The sequence below is a fragment of the Stegostoma tigrinum genome, chromosome 22 (genome assembly GCF_030684315.1).
Source record: "Stegostoma tigrinum isolate sSteTig4 chromosome 22, sSteTig4.hap1, whole genome shotgun sequence".
NCBI lineage: Eukaryota > Metazoa > Chordata > Chondrichthyes > Orectolobiformes > Stegostomatidae > Stegostoma > Stegostoma tigrinum.
The window spans coordinates 13,194,765-13,212,571 of record NC_081375.1 but is presented as its reverse complement, the minus strand read 5'-3'; the positions used below and the strand labels follow the sequence as shown (position 1 = coordinate 13,212,571).

The window sequence follows — 17,807 nt, the reverse complement described above, 5'->3', positions numbered from 1 at the left end:
TTTTGTAAGGTGTGTTCAGGAGGGTTTCCTAACGCAGTACGTTGACAGGCCGACGAGGGGAGAGGCCATTCTAGACTTGGTGCTCGGAAACGAGCCGGGGCAGGTATCAGATCTTGTGGTGGGAGAGCATTTTGGTGATAGTGACCATAACACTCTCACATTCTACATAGCTATGGAGAAGGAGAGGATTAGGCAGAATGGGAGGATATTTAATTGGGGAAGAGGAAACTATGATGCGATTAGACACGAGTTAGGAAGCATGGACTGGGAGCAGTTGTTCCATGCTAAGGGAACTATAGACATGTGGAGATGGTTTAAGGAACAGTTGTTGGGAGTGATGAGTAAATATGTCCCTCTGAGACAGGCAAGAAGGGGTAAGATTAAGGAACCTTGGATGACGAGAGCGGTGGAGCTTCTAGTGAAAAGGAAGAAGGTAGCTTACATAAGGTGGAGGAAGCTAGGGTCAAGTTCAGCTAGAGAGGATTACATGCAGGCAAGGAAGGAGCTCAAAAATGGTCTGAGGAGAGCCAGGAGGGGGCACGAGAAAGGCTTGGCAGAAGGAATCCGGGAAAACACAAAGGCATTTTACACTTATGTGAGGAATAAGAGAATGGTCAAAGAAAGAGTAGGGCCGATCAGGGATAGCATAGGGAACTTGTGTGTGGAGCCTGAGGAGGTAGGGGAAGCCCTAAATGAGTTTTTTGCTTCTGTCTTTACGAAAGAAACGAACTTTGTAGTGAATGAAACCTTTGAAGAGCAGGTGTGCATGCTGGAATGGATAGAGATAGAGGAAGCTGATGTGCTGAAAATTTTGTCAAACATTAAGATTGACAAGTCGCCAGGCCCGGATCAGATTTGTCCTCGGCTGCTTTGGGAAGCGAGAAATGCAATTGCTTCGCCACTTGCGAAGATCTTTGCATCCTCGCTCTCCACTGGAGTCGTACCTGAGGACTGGAGAGAGGCAAATGTAATTCCTCTCTTCAAGAAAGGAAATAGGGAAATCCCCGGCAATTATAGACCGGTAAGTCTCACGTCTGTCGTTTGCAAGGTGTTAGAAAGGATTCTGAGGGATAAGATTTATGACCATCTGGAAGAGCATGGCTTGATCAAATACAGTCAACACGGCTTTGTGAGGGGTAGGTCATGCCTTACAAACCTTATCGAGTTTTTTGAGGATGTGACTAGAAAGGTTGATGAGGGTCGAGCTGTGGATGTGGTGTATATGGACTTCAGTAAGGCATTTGATAAGGTTCCCCATGGAAGGCTCATTCAGAAGGTCAGGAGGAATGGGATACAGGGGAACTTAGCTGCTTGGATACAGAATTGGCTGGCCAGCAGAAGACAGCGAGTGGTAGTAGAAGGAAAATATTCTGCCTGGAAGTCAGTGGTGAGTGGGGTTCCACAGGGCTCTGTCCTTGGGCCTCTACTGTTTGTAATTTTTATTAATGACTTGGACGAGGGAATTGAAGGATGGGTCAGCAAGTTTGCAGACGACACAAAGGTCGGAGGTGTCGTTGACAGTGTAGAGGGCTGTTGTAGGCTGCAGCGGGACATTGACAGGATGCAGAGATGGGCTGAGAGGTGGCAGATGGAGTTCAACCTGGATAAATGCGAGGTGATGCATTTTGGAAGGTCGAATTTGAAAGCTGAGTACAGGATTAAGGATAGGATTCTTGGCAGCGTGGAGGAACAGAGGGATCTTGGTGTGCAGATACATAGATCCCTTAAAATGGCCACCCAAGTGGACAGGGTTGTTAAGAAAGCATATGGTGTTTTGGCTTTCATTAACAGGGGGATTGAGTTTAAGAGTCGTGAGATCTTGTTGCAGCTCTATAAAACTTTGGTTAGACCGCACTTGGAATACTGCGTCCAGTTCTGGGCGCCCTATTATAGGAAAGATGTGGATGCTTTGGAGAGGGTTCAGAGGAGGTTTACCAGGATGCTGCCTGGACTGGAGGGCTTATCTTATGAAGAGAGGTTGACTGAGCTCGGTCTCTTTTCATTGGAGAAAAGGAGGAGGAGAGGGGACCTAATTGAGGTATACAAGATAATGAGAGGCATAGATAGAGTCGATAGCCAGAGACTATTTCCCAGGGCAGAAATGGCTAGCACAAGGGGTCATAGTTTTAAGCTGGTTGGTGGAAAGTATAGAGGGGATGTCAGAGGCAGGTTCTTTACGCAGAGAGTTGTGAGAGCATGGAATGCGTTGCCAGCAGCAGTTGTGGAAGCAAGGTCATTGGGGTCATTTAAGAGACTGCTGGACATGCATATGGTCACAGAAATTTGAGGGTGCATACATGAGGATCAATGGTCGGCACAACATTGTGGGCTGAAGGGCCTGTTCTGTGCTGTACTGTTCTATGTTCTATGTTCTATGTTCTATTACAGTCCAGTCCAGAAATGCCTCAACTTTAAAATTCTCCCACTTATGTTCAATGTCCCATCTTTTTAATCCCTTTCAGCCAAATGGCCCTCTGGGTTATTCTGTGATCCTTCTACCCTGGTCTCCTGTTTAATTTACATTACCCTACTATTATCAGCCTGACCGTGATCTGATTTGGTGGATTGTTCTGGAATTCCCTCCCTTATTCTTGTACCTCCTTCATGTTGCTCTGAAAGCTTACCTCTTTGATCAATCTTCTGGTGAACTATCTTGGTATTCCTCCACAAGCTTTGATGTCAAACTTTGTTTGGTGACACTTAAGAGTCATACAGAAACAGACAATTTGGTCCAACCAGTCTAAGCCGAACATAATCCCAAACTAAACTAGTTCCAACTGCCTGCTCCTGGCCCATATCCCTCCAAACCTTTCTTCTTCATGTACTTATTCAAACATGTTTTAATTGTAATAACTGTAATATAACTATAATATATTTTTAACTAAGCCTGCAATCCCAGAAGGAGCTGGAAGATCCACACTACTCTTCCCCGTGGGATGTGGGGTTCACGAGCAAGGCCAATATTTAGTTCACATGCTTAAATTTGCCCTCCAGAAGACTGTGGTGAACCACCTTTCTAAACTACTGCAGAAACTGTTGAGGGAAACTTGCAGGTCCTGGTGCTGCTATAAATCTAGTGCCCTTGTCCTTCTAGACTGAAGAGGTTGTATGTTTGGAAGGTGCTGCCAAAGGAGTCTTGGCAAATAGCTGCAGCACATCCTGTAGGTGGTACACATTGCTACGATCATGTGTTAGTAGTAGAGGCAGTAACATTTAAAAGGTGATGAATGGGATGCTGATCAAGCAGGCTGCTTTGCGCTGGATCCAGCGTATATTGCTTGTCCCAAGTTGCCCTTTAGAAGGTAGTCTTAAGCTCCTTGAGTGTTGTTGGAGCTGCACTAATCCAGGCAAGAAGAGAGTATTCCAACACATTCCTGGCTTATACCTTGCAGAAAGTGGACAGGCTTTGGGGACTGAGCACCTCATTACAGAACTCCCAGCCTCTGACATCAGCTAATGTTTCAGATTGACGTATATCAGAACACCAATTAGGGTAAAAGTTCTGAGGAAATCTCATTTACAGAACTGTTAAATTTGATTCCTTTTATACTGATACAGCAAACCTGCTGAGCATTTTGCAACTTTTTTCTGTTCTTATTTCAGCATTTGTTTTTTTCTCATGGTAGTTTGCTTTTACATAGTCGCAATATTTATAAGGCTCCAATGTTACCAACTGGTGTGTGATGAAATATGAACAAGCGAATTCTAATATCAGTCCATGCTAACAACAAAAACCTTGTATCGTTAATAAAACAAAACTGAAATAGCTCCACAGGGGCCAGTACCCCATCACCAAGTCACCCTTTATTTGCACATGGTGAGCCCTTGACACTGATTCAGTGCCCTCTGAGCCAACTCTCAGAATGAACAGAACCTCTGACACTCCTATCTGTCAGCCAGGGCTCCCTGATTGGATCAGATAAGCAGCCCCAATCAGGGAACTCATATTCTATGAGATCCACCAGACTGACCTTGTCATAATGATTGAGTTTGTCCCCCTCTGAGTCCAAAGACATAGGCTGGTTCTTTTTTTTTGGCAGCTCCTCCTGGGGCATTTTAACAATGGATCAGTTTCCTCTAACTCTGCCTCCTGGATGTTGTACCAATTTTAATTACATGCACATCAGTAATAGATTCCTCTGCTGAATTTTTCCTGAAGCTATGGGCAACACTGCCTTCTCCTCTTTAAGTAGATCTAGCAGGGGCTTGCAGTCCATTATTATTACAAATTTACATCCACAATGGTATTGGTGGAACTTCCTGACTCCAAATATGACTGTCAAACCCCCCCTGCTCTATCTGGGCACATCGTAACCTGCACCAGCCAAAATCCTGGATACATACGCTATTGGGCATTCCTCTCCATTAGGCCACCTATGGGCTAATACTACCCTGATGCCTTACAGGGAGGGATTGTATGTCAACACCAGATCTCACATGGGATCATAGTGTGCCAACACCTTAAAGGGTGATAGCTGCTTCTTCACTTCCCGAAAGTTATGGCTTGGCTATGTGACCATTTCCAAGGCTGACCCTTTTTTAAGAGTTGATGCAAAGGCGCCAGGATAGATGCCAGGTTATGTATGAACTTTCCTAATTCACCAGCCCAAGGAACGAGCTAAGTTCAAGTACTGATGTGGAAGCTAGGGAATCTTTGATCATGCTCACTTTATCTTCCAATCAATTGTGTCTGAACTTGTTGACACTGTAGCCCAGCTAGGTCACTTTGTCCCTTCTGAGGCATATGCCCATCTGGGTGAAATGTCTAAGGACTATGTCCAAGTTCTTAAAGTGCTCCTTATTGGTCTTCCCTGTTACTAGCACATCATCCAGATAAATGGCGACCTGAGGTAGACCTTGCAAAATGTTCTCCATTGTCCACTGAAAAATTGCCCAGGCTGATGATACCCCAAATGGCAGCCTCTTGTATTGGTAAAAACTCTTGTGGGCATTAAATGTAGCCTATTTCTGGGAATCCTCATCTAACCGCAATTGCAAATACTCATGGTTCATGTCCAACTTTGTGAAGGACAGCCACCGTCTTTGCAAGCGTTGTATAATTCGCTGTGCGAGGGACTGGGTATTTATCCAGTTGCAAAAAGCAAGTTACCATTTGCTTAAAATTCCACACAAAGGCGACCCAACTGGGAAGGCTTTGCAATCGGGACGACCGGTGCTGTCTATACCACAAACTGTACTGTTTTGATGATTCCTTCACTTTCAAACCTTCTGACTTCTGCCTGTACTTTTGTCCATAAGGCAAAAGGCACCGGGTGAGCCTTACAGAATCAAAGAATCGGTTTCTGGTCAACATGCAACGTGACCTCAGCTCCTTCGATTGGCCCCAGACCTTCTGAACAACTTCCAGACATTTCATTAGGTTTTCATTCAGGCAGCCATTTCGCACAAAAAAGATGTTGAGCCAGTCCAGGTGACTCTTTCTCAACCAATTTTACCCAATCAAGCTTGGGCCCAAGCCTTTCACTACAAGCAGTGGTAACTGAACCAGCTGCTTCTCATAAAAGACCAGATCTAAAGTTGAGCCCTTAATCTGTTGAGGTTTCCAGGTGAGGATTTTCAGTCTAGCCGAGGTCTCATGCAAACTCTGGGGTCCTGAGTAAATTTTGTTAAAGACTGCTTCTGCAATCACTGCAACAGCTGTACGGGTACCAACCTCCATTAGAACCGGGTGACCATTTAACCAGACGTTTACTTTGATTGACCCTGATTTGGATGTAAGCACCAGATATAGGTGGACTTTCCAGGGCGTGCACTCTCTTGGATACTGGCCTATAAGTTTTTGGTGCTCAATTCAGGCCTAGTGAGGCTCTTTTGCTGTCACGGGTCCACATACTGGCAAGAGCTTGCCAGCCCAGATCCTGTAGAAACGTTTAACCATTTGGCTGAGGCTTGGCTTTGTTTTGGGCTTTTGCTGTGGGCTGACCTAGAATCCCTCTGTTCAGGATACGTCTTGAGTGAAGCTATGTAACTGTCTTCACTCAAGTGGTGTTCCCCAAGCTCAGTCGGACTGGTGAGGGAGTCCACTTCCATCGAAATACCCTACAACTCATACGCTTCATTTTCTGCATTTTCCAATGATAAAGCCAGTTGCAGGGCCTGTTTGAGTCCAGCTGGGCTTCAACCAATAGGCACTTTTGCATGGTTACATCATTAATCTCACATACCAAATGGCCTCTCAGCATCTCATTAAGGGTTAAACCAAAGTCACATGCCTCTGCCAGTCACCTTAATTTAGTCCAATACAGATTCCCCTGGTTCATGAATTGCCAAGTAAAAGCAATAGTCTCAGAATTAGAGGAGACTTGGGGTTGTAATATTCTTTAACTAAATCTATCAACTCGTGGAAGGTTTTAGTATCTGCTGCCTCAGGGAAAGTTCAGCTCCTGATAACTGAAAAAGCTGCAGTTCCATAAGCTATCAAGAAATTACCCATTGCTTTTCATCCACCCCAATGTCATTTGCCCAGAAAAAAGTAATGCATTCTTCCTCACACTGGGCCCAGCTTTTAATGGCAGGATCAAACAAGTTAAGCTTCCCAAATAACAGCATGATGCCATAAATGCTTACCCAACTAAAAGACAACTGTTGCAAATGGATTTCTTTTGGAGCATGCTTTTCCTTCATCGCCAGTGAAATAGCTCTGCATAGGCAAGTATCCCATCACCAAGTCACCCTTTATTTACATGTGGAAAGTCATTGGCAGTAATCTAGCTCCCACAGAGCCAGCTCTGAGTGAACAGAACCTTTGACATTCTTGTTTATATCTATCAGCCAGGGCTCCCTGATTGGACCAGATTAACAGCCCCAATCACGGAACTCATATTCTATGAGGTCCACCTGGCTGACCTCATTACAATCACTAGAAAATGAGACAAACTGCTTCACAGAAACATTATAAATATTAGCCAATGTATTAGGTCAGATGTCCAAAGTAAGTCAAAACGTTGTTTTTAAGCATCATCTTTAGGGAGAAAACCGAGGCTGGAGGGGATTCAAGAGGGTCGGGCCCTCAGAACCAAATGAACTATCACCAATAATGGAGCAATTAAGAACCTAGGAACACAGAATGAGACGTAGGCCTTTCAGTGCATCAAGCCTGCTTTACCATTCAACCAGATCGTCTACTTTAACGCCATTTTCCCCACACCGGCAGCATACCATTTTATCATTGGCATTTAGAAATATGCAAATGTCTTAGTGACCAAGCTGTCACAGCCTTCTGGAAAAGAGCATTCCAAAGACTCACACCCTCGATATAAAAATATTTCCCTTCATCTCGGTCCTAAATGGCTTCTCCTTTATTTTTAAATTGTGTTCCCCGGTACTGGTCTTTCCTGCCTCTACTCTGTCCATCCGGTTAAGTATTTTGTAGTTTCATCTCTCAGTCCTCAAAGCACCAGAGAATACAGGATCACTATTAGCCAAGTGATAACAGGTTGAAGTATCCTCCTTATAATTGGTGTAACAGGTCTGTAGTTTGTCGTTTTCTCTCTCTCCATCTTTGTAAATAACAGGTTAACATTGCCACCCTCTGACACCAGTTACAACCAGGAAAACACAGGAGACCAGATTAGAGGAGCACAGAGATCTCCGAGAGTTACGGTGTCGGAGGAAGTTGCAGTGATAGGGAGTGGCAAGGTCATGGAGGGATTTGAAAAAAGAGCAAGAATTTTAAATGAAGACATTGTTTGAATTTGCTGCAAGTTGTGACCTCAAATTAACCATGCTAAACATGTAAGAACGTGAACGAAAGAGGAATATTGGAGAGAGGGTACATCAATCTGTTTTTGGGGATCATAACATACTTAGCTCTCCATTGTTCCCAACTGAATGTTCTACGTTCCCAATACGCCCAGCCTCCATACTGGCCCAATGTGTTTCATTCAGTCAAACACCTCCTTCCTCCATCCAATCTCAATGTCAGTGCTGCTGCCCATCCTCCTGCGGCACTCCCAGAGTGCTCTACTCCACATTCTTTCGTACCTTCCATCAGCAAGCAACAGGAACATAAGCAGTTTATTCCATGTCTGGGGTTTTTTTATTGGACAAGTTCATCCGTAATCTGAAGGGAGCAAGATTCAGGCCAACTGATTCAGTGGGGCCCATTTGGAAATGGTGTGTACAAAATCACGTCGTAGTTATGGTGGACAAAGGGATTGCTAGGCCCATCATGTCTACACTGGCAATCTTAATGTACATCCCATGCCAGAGCCATTCTCCTGCCTCTTCCCATAACCCCGCATATTGTTTCTAGTTAAATAATTATCCAATGCCCTTGTGAATGACTCAACCAAACTTCCCTCTGCATCACTTCCAAGCAGTGCATTCCATAGGCTGACTGTTTGCTGTGCAGAGAAGTTTGATCTCAGATCACATTTCACAAAGTAACTTATATCCAGGCCCTCTCAATCCTGTTATGAGACAGAATAGTTTCTTCACATCTACACTGCACAGCCCCTCGTGATTTTGAAAATAAAACTTGTGTTAGCCTTTTCCTCCCTAAAGAACACAGTCCCAACTTTTCCAATCTATCTTCATAACTGCAGCTTCTCCTCTTGGAATCATTCCCATTAATTTGAAGTGTTTAACTTGAACCTGTTCAAGACAGGATCCAATTCTGAGACACATTATTGTCAATGTTTATCCTTATGCCTATGGAATCAAATTTGAGAATATGTACAGTGTATACTTTGTGAAGTATTGATGAATTGTAAAATATTGCAGAACCATTTTGAGAAATGAAGACCGAATGGAAAAACACACCTAACTTTGTGTGACTTTATTGCAATTAAAGGTTACCTGTAGCATTTATGTAACTGTGATACTGGACAGGCAGGCTGATTTGTGTGTAAAAATCACATATCATGAGCACAGATTTGTTTATGCAACTGCGTTATCTGAGCAGCCGAACTTGCTACATTTAGGCAACCAGGGAGAGAGAGCATTTAGTTATTGATATATTTATTCAACATTTAATTTGTGTAGGAGGTTTGCCACAGTTCATCTATTAATGATCAGGTCTCACCCCGGGAGCAGGTGGTTTTGATTCCTCCAAGCTTCATCCAATAGGGCTCAACAGTCTGGGGCTCAGCACCCTAACCTAGAGCAGTGGTCCTCATCAAACCCTCCAACTGCACAGTGGAACAGTGATTGGGACTGCAGCCTCACAGTGCTAGGGCCAAGGTTCAAGTTCACCCTCAAGCAACCATGTGGAGTTTGCACATCCTCCCTCAGTCTGCATGGGTTTCCTCTGGGTGCTCTGATTTTCTCCCACAGTCCAAGGTGTACAGATTGGGTGGATTGGCCATGCTAAATTGTCCATAGTGTGCAGGGATCTGTAGGTTAGGTGGTTTAGCCAAGGGATATGCATGATTACAGGGATAGGGTAGGAGGTCAGTTTAGGTGTGATGGCCTTTGGAGGGTTGGTGTGGACTCAACAGTCCAAATGACCTGCTTATATAGTGTAGGGGTTCTATGATTCTATGACTCTACAAAATATAATTGAAGAGGAGAGCTTTTGTATTCATCAAACAACTCTAAACATGATTAAACATCTCATGGTACTTCACTGGAACCAGGCACAGTGGGCTAAATGCCCTTAAATGCCTACAAAGGCTAAATGGTTCTATATTTCTATTGATTCTGCACATGATGGGTCTCCGGTACCTCCTTTCTGATATCAGTACTGTGACTGGTGGCTCCTGTAACCTCATGGACTTCAGTGGGTCCAGAAGGTAGTGCACCAGCAAATGCTAGCCTGGCCAGTGATGCTTACAGCCTGTGAAAATACAAAGAAAACCTGGTCTGATGTTGAACTGGGCACTAAAGTGAAAGCGTGTTTGCAGGAGATAGTAGCAAAATGTGATGATACTAAGGCTTTAAGAGGTGTATTTTGTCTTTTTTTTTAAATGAAGAAAGGTTGTAACAGAGGTGACAGGCAGTCTGCTCCAAAGACAATAAACAGCTTGTGAGGTCTTGGTTTTTTTTTTAAAGTTGGAACAATAGAAGCAGCCTGAATGGGTGGGATCAAACTTGCGCGGTAACACGATTTTTAGTTTTAGGTTTTCTGTAGCAGTTGCTAGGGTTTTGAAGCTAGGTCTGGAAGCTGCAGTACATCTTTCCCGGCTATTCTCTTTCTCAGAGTTTTGGAAACATAAAAGATAGGAGTAGAAGGGGGCCATTTCGTCTGAGCTGGCTCCACTATTCTTTATGATCATGGCTTATTGTCCATCACAATAGCCTAATCCTGCTTTGTCTCCATAACCTTCGATCCCATTCACCTTATGTGCTATATCCAGTGACTTCTTGAGGACATTGATCGTTTTGGCATCAACTACTTCCTGTGGTAACACCACCTCACTACTCTTTGGGTGAAGAAATGTCTCCTCATCTCCACCTTAAATCATCCACCCCGAATCCTCATACTGTGACCCCTGGTTCTGGACATGCCCACCATCAGGAACATTCTCCCTGTATCTACCCTATCCAGTCCTGTTAGAAATTTATAAGTCTCTGAGATCCCTCTTCATTCATCTGAACTCCACTGAAAACAATCTCAACCTAGTCAATCTGTCCTCATGCGTCAGACCCATCATCCTTCGAATCAGCCTGGTAAACCTCTGCTGTACTCCCTCGAGAGCAGGAGCATCCCTCCTCAGAAAAGGAGACCATAATTGCACACAATATTCCAGGTGTGGTCTCACGAAGGTCCTGTACAACTGCAACAACACATCCCTGCTCCTGTGATCAAAACTTCTTGCAATGAAGGCCAACATACCATTTTCCTTCTTTAGCATCTGCTGCACCTGCATGCTTCCCCTCCGCGACTGGTGCACAAGAACACCCAGGTCCCACTGCATATTCCCCTCTCCCATTTCTTCAGGTAGTAATTAGTCTTCTTGATGTTGGTTCCAAGGTGAATAACCTCACATTTATCCAAATTATACTGCATCTGCCATTGATTTGCCCACTCACCCATCTTGTCGAGATCTTGCTGAAGGATCTCTGCATCCTCGTCACAGTTCATGCTCCCACCAAACTTGGTATCATCTGCAAACTTGGAGATGTCACATTTTGTTCCCTCATTCAAATAATTACATATATTGTGAATAGCTGGGATCCTTCCTCTTGGACTGGAGAATGACCTGTGAAATAATCGATTTTACTGAATTCGCCTTTGCCAAGGGTGTGTTTATGGGATGTTATTATATTGGAACAATTACTGCTTAGTAGTTAAATAATCTATTATTCTATTAAGTTTTCCAATAGAGTTAAATTATTCCAATTCTTTCTTTTGTTGTGTTTTAACTATAATCTATGAGTACAGTATGTATTGCTTCAAGCCTCGTAGTTTAACCAATCAAATTGTATCCAGAACACAACACCTGGCACTAGCCTTTAAAATAAGAAAAAGCCAAGGGCTAGACAATCTTCTTAATATATTTTGAGGGGGTTTGGTCTGGTCCATAACAGTAGTGATAATATTAATGGACAGGTAATCCAGACGCTGAAGTTAATGCTTTGGGGACATGGGTTAAAATTCCATTATGGCAGCTGGTAGAATTTGAATTGAATTAATAAATCTGGAGTTGAATGCTAGTTTCATTAATGGTGACCACAATCATTAGCTGTGACCATGACAGCTTTTGTCAATTGCTGCAAAAACAAATCTGGTTCATTGATGTCCTTCAGGGTAGAGAATCCATTGTCCCTACTTTGTCTGGCCTACATGTGACTCCAGACCAGAGCAATGTGGTTGACTCTTAACTGCTTAAGAAATGGCCTAGCAAGACACTCAGTTCGAGGAATGGGCAACAACTGCTGGTTTTGCCAGAGTCACCCACATCCCATTATAAAAAATCAACTGCATCCTGTATGAAGCAACATGTTAATTAGATTTAAGTGACTCAGGTCATGCTGTTATTTTTACATAAGAAGATCTCTCTCTCCCTCTTTGTGCTACTGGCAGTGTTCTTCCTTTGCATTTTGTAGAGTGGGAAGGTTTGATGAAGACTAATGCTCTGGGCTGGGGTGCTGACCCCCAGGCTGCTGATGAGGTTTGGATGAACCAAAATCACTTGTTATGTATCACCGAATCCCGACAGTGTGGAATCAGGCTATTCGGCACACTGAGTCCACACTGACCCTTCAAAGAGCACACCCCTGGACCTACCCTCACTATCCCATCCCTGTAACCCCTGCATTTCCCAGTGTTGATCCATCTAGCCTGCACATCACTGGACAGTATGGGCAATTTAGCATGGCCAATCCATCTAACCTGCACATCTTTGACACCAGAAGAATGTGCAAAGTCCACACAGTGAATTGAGCCCAGGTCTCTGGTGCTGTGAGGTAGCGGTACTAAACACTGAGCCATCGTGCTGCCCCATGGAGGTAAATGTAAGTGGTCTGATTCCTAAGTTTGCAGATGACACTAAAATTGGTGGAGTTGCAGATAGTGAGGAGGATTGTCAAAGGAAACAGTGGGATGTAGAGAGATTGCAGATTTGGCAGAGAAATGGCAGATGGAGTTTAATCCACACAAATGTGAGGCGATGCATTTTGGAAGATCAAATTCAGTTGTGAATTATACAACAAATGGTAGAACACTTAGCAGCATTGACATATAAAGGGATCTGGGCATCCAGGTATACAGATCCCTGAAAGTGGCAACACAGGTGGATAAGGTGGCCCAAGAAGGGATACAGCACGCCTTCAGCCAGGGCATCAAAGATAAATGTTGACAAGTTATGTTACAGCTGCATAAAACCTTAGTTCGTCCACATTTGGAATGTTTTATGCAGTCTGGTCACGACACTACAAGAAGGATGCAGATGCTTTGGAGAGGGTGCAGGCAACCAAGATGTTGCCTGATCTAGTTGGTTTTAGTTATGAAGAACGGTTGGATAAACGCGAATTGTCTTCTCTGGTAAGACAAAGGCTGAAGGGCAACCTAATAGATGTCTACAAACTTATCAGAGGTTTTGGTAGGTTGGATAATCAGAGGCTTTTTCCCAGGGTGGAAAGGTCAACTGCAAGAGAGCACAGGTTCAAAGAGAGAGGTGGAAACTTCAGGGGAGAAGTGCAAGAAAAATGTTTCACGCAGAGGGTGGAGGCTGCCGGGAGTGCACTGCCAGAGGAGGTGGTGGAAGCAGCTGCATTAGCAATATTTAAGGCGTATAAGGAGGCAAACAGAGGGATAGAAACCATGTTTGGGCAATAATTCTAAATAAGGACTAGGAATTGACACGGGCTTGGCGGGCCAAAGGGCCTGTTTCCGCGCTGTACTGTATTGTAGTGTTAGAAAAGTACAAGAATTCAGGCCTTCACCAACAGTTTGTAAACCACACCAACAACTCCAAACACAACCCTATAATCCATCAAAGAACAAAATCCATAGCACTGCTGGTTGGGGAGGGGATAATTACCTTACCTTCCTCACCTACCCACTGACCTGGTACAGAGACACTGCCCCCCAAAACCACTGTACCCTCTGTCTTCTCAATCAACCTGTTCAAATGTGCCTGGGTCAGATAGGACCCGATCCTGGGGCCTCCTGGCTCTGAGTTAGGGTTGTTGCCATTGCCATCTGCTTTTTATTTTTAGATCAACCTGTTCGGGGATGTTATAACAGCCGTCTCTGGAGCAGATGGGGCTTTTCTCGGAAGTAGGGACACCAGCAATGTGCCATTACAGCCCCTGAAATCGACAGCTCCCAATGACAGAATCAGGACTCACAACAAGCAGCAATCAAACTTGGAGCATTGCAAACCCCATGTTTTCATCTCTACACTATTACCTCCAGTTTGCTGACTACACCCACCATTCCCAGGTGGTCTCCCATCCAACCTAGCATGAGTCTGCTTAGCTTCCAAAAGCTGACATTTTCAAACTATTCTGGTAAATGAATCACATATACTTTCTAACCAACCTGTTCAGAGATGTTATAACTCACTTCCGAAACCCAGGTCCCCCGGCTCAGAGGTGCAGACATTACCGCTGTGTCACAAAGAACCCTAAACAGCTTTTGTTTGGAAGCTTCAAAGGTCAACAGTTATTTCAGTCAAAGCAAAAGCCAAACCAACTGCGGATGCTGTAAATCAGGAGCAAAAACAGAAGTTGCTGGAAAAGCTCAGCAGGTCTGGCAGCATCCGCGAAGAAAAAGTCGGAGTTAATGTTTCAGATCTGGTGACCCTTCCTCAGAACTCTATTTCTGAGGAAGGGTCACCAGACAGAACTGTTAACTCTGCCTTTCTTTCTACACGGATGCTGCCGGATCTGCTGAGCTTTTCCAGCAACTTCTGTTTCAGTTATCTGAGTCAACCTGCAGCAGGAGGGACATTGACACTGACCTTCTGACCCCCGAGGTGTGCACACTACCACTGCACCCCAGGAACCCTTCGCAAAACTACTCTATCTCCAGCAGAAGAAGGGTACGCACCGCGACGAAATAAACATCTTGCAGGAAGAGGGGTTCCGCGCTTCCGCAGCTCAAATGCAAGGAAACGAAATCCGAATGAATAGTGGGTGGGAATGCATTGAGAAAACGACACACTTTCGGTACAAAGAGATGTATCGGGGTGGCGGGGGGGGGGGGGAGCCAAGGAACGGCTTCGGTTCTGATTGAATGAGAGTCATCACTGTTACACCACCGACCAGCCCCCAGAAATAACCCACAGCAAGCTGCTGCTGATCGGTGCGCACTGCCAAATAGAGAGACTATTATTTTCGACGTTTGTGAATCTTTTTTTTTTCACGGAGGTTTAACCAGCAGAAGGTTTATGATTCACTGCGGTTCTGACACTGAGAGCGCTCACCCTGGAACCCAGTCCCTCAGTCTGTGCTGACAGTGGCACGGTCCACAATAGACCCGCGGTGTCCTGACTGCATGCAGCACGGCTCCCCATTTAACAGCTCATTCGTATCTGTGTTATGTGTCTCTCCGACTGGGGGGGGAGGGGAGGAGGTTAGTTGGCGGAGATGCAGCTTGACCAGCAGCACACCTCAGTCCCAGCAGCGAAGCACACAGGCGGTCAGCGTGAAGCGGAGGGAGAGATAGGGAGGAAAAAGAGAGAGGGGAGGGAGAGGGAAAGACAGAACGGGCTTGGCGGGGCGTAAAAAGACAGGAGGGAGGGAATGTCGCTGGAAGGTGAAAGAAGGGAGATGGGGAGATCGAGGAAGGGAAGGACAGAGGGAGTGAAGATAAGTGGAGGGAGGGTAGAAATGTGAGGGGGGAAGGGAGGAATAAGGGAGAGAAAGAGTTGTTGGGGGAGGGAGGAGATGTGAAGAAAAAGGGAAGGGGGCAGTAATACTGTTACATGACGTGAAGCAGGGAGTTCAGTGAAGGAGAATCTCCTTTTGCAGCCTCCAGTTCTTGGATTTTACTTCAGCATACAGCAACTTACTGATCGGTGAGTAATTGGTAAGTTGCACTGGTTCCAATAAATAGTTTGTGAGGTTAATGTATGGCAGGGCAGCTTGGCCAAGTGGAATGTGGTACGTGGGAAGTCGTGCCCATGTCTTGTGTCACTGACAAACACATCAGCAAGAAGTGACGTCAACTGCAGAGGTTCTTGCTCTGGATTTCTGAAGTGGAATGGTGGCTGGAGTCACTGTGACACATCTGTGAGGTAGAAAACTAGGTGGAGAGGTTAGAGATGTGCAGTCAGAGGGAACGGGAGAGTGTACTGTGCCAGGCCTAAGCTGGACAGGTCGCCCTGAATTGATCTCACTCTTATTTTCTATTTTCCAAGTCTATGACCCCATGGTTGGCTCAGCTCTTAAAGACAGAAGAAAAAATAGTGGAAAGGCAATTGTGTTATTTAAGGGGCAGGATGGATATTTCTGGGGCTTAGACAAAACTACATGATGGTATACTGCCCTTCTTCGTGCTGAGACCAAGGATGTCACAAGGCAACTGCAGAACATTCCACAGAGGGGCAGAAACCAGCCAGAAGTCATGGTGCATGTTGGTACTAACAAATGACAAGGGTAGGAAGAGGGGTGAAGGTCTGAAAGCAGACTTTAGAGAGTGAGCAAAAGAAAGGAAAAGCAGGACCTCAAAAGCAGTAAACAAGAATTACTCCCAAAGCCACGTACTAGTGAGCATAGGTACAGGAAAATTGAACACACGGCTGAAAAACTGGTTTAGGAGGAAGGGTGGCAAATTTCCAAGGCATTAGGACTGGTTTCACGGCTGATGGGACATATACAAGTTTACAGCTTGGCAGTACTGGGACTAACAGCCTCATAAAGAGAAATAAAAACTGAAAGAACTGCGGATGCTGTAAATCAGGAACAAAAACAAAGTTGCTGGAAAAGCTCAGCAGGTCTGGCAGCATCTGTGAAGGAAAGAACATAGTTAATGTTTCGGGTCTGGTGACACTTCCTTATAAAGAGATTTGCTAGTGCTGTTGGGACAGATTTAAACTCGATTGATAGAGGGATGGGAATTTGAGAGGGAACTCAGATTGGAGAGAAGCAAAACCAGTAACAGGAAGCAGAAAATTAATAAGTGAAACTAGAAGATAGATCAACAATGGTAAACATTGCATAGCATCGGAATGCAGAATAATGTCAACAACAGAAATTAAGTTTTTGAATGCACACAGCATTTCCAACAAAGTAGAATATTTGAAGGATGAAAGAGAAGTAAATGGGATGATTTAACTGCCATTATAGAGACCAGGACTATGAAACGATATTTAGGAATATGCATCATTTAAGAAGGAAAGGTAAAAGAGAAAAAGTGTGGCAGAGCTCCTAATCAGGAATAAAATCAGTAATTAGTGAGAGAGAATCTTCAACTAAAGGATCAAGATGTAGAAAGTGTGGGTGGAGCTAAGAAACAGCAAGGTCATCAAACTTAATGGGAACTGGTTATAAGCCACCAAACTAGTGATTATTGGTCGGCACTGTATATGCCAGAAATTACAGCTACACATAATATGGGTAATATGGTAATAGTGGGTGACTTCAATTTACATATAGACTGGCTAGACCTAATTAGCACTAATTCTAAGGGGATGAATTCCTGGAGTATGTATGAGATGAATTTCGGGAGCAGTATGTTAAAGAACCGATTAAGGTTTGAGCTATTTTAAATGAAGTATTATATAACAAGGAAGACTAATTAACAAGTCAGCTGTAAAAGAGTCATTTGGAAATAGTGACCATAAATACTAGGAGGTTTACATTAACTTTGAATGTGATATAACTAAGTCTAAAATTTTATTTCTAATTCTGAAAAAAACACAGATATGAGGGATAAGCTGGCTACAGTGATTTGGGATAATTTGGTGGAATTTAGGCAATGTCTAATATTTAAAGAAGTACTACATGGTCTGCAACAAATATACATTCACCAAAGAGACAAAGAAAAACATTAAAGTGAATGAACTGTGCTTAACAAAATAAGTTAAAGTTTGCATTAAATGAAATGAAAAAAGTCTAGGGACCAAGGGACTTGTGAAAATGAGGAAGTGAAGGCAATTATTATTATAAATAACTGAGTAATACTTAAAAAATTAATTGGATTGAAGATTGAAAAATCATCAGAACTAGATGAGCTACATCACACAGTATTGAATGTGGTGGCTGTGGTATGCATTGGTGATCTTTCAAAACATTATAGATTCTGGAAAGGCTCCTGCAGATTGGATAGTAGCAAATGTAATCCTCCTATTTAAGAGAGGGAGACAGAAAACAGAGAACGACAGACCTATCAGCAGTCAAGAAAACCTTAGCAACTATTATAGAGGATAGAAAATCATATGATTAGGCAGAGT

General features: G+C 44.0%; 1 protein-coding gene across 4 annotated transcripts in view; it reads right to left on the bottom strand.

Moving 5' to 3' along the window:
- The window catches only part of aatkb (apoptosis-associated tyrosine kinase b), a 374,036-nt gene that overhangs the window by 353,869 nt on the left and 2,360 nt on the right, over positions 1–17,807 (bottom strand). The window contains exon 2 of one of the 4 annotated variants that reach the window (XM_059653661.1): positions 10,996–11,165. The exons of the other annotated variants lie outside the window; for them this stretch is intronic. Within the exon in view, the coding sequence (XP_059509644.1) occupies positions 10,996–11,047 (52 nt within the window). The 5' untranslated portion in view covers positions 11,048–11,165. The remainder of the gene's footprint in view (positions 1–10,995; positions 11,166–17,807) is intronic. 4 annotated transcript variants of the gene reach the window in all.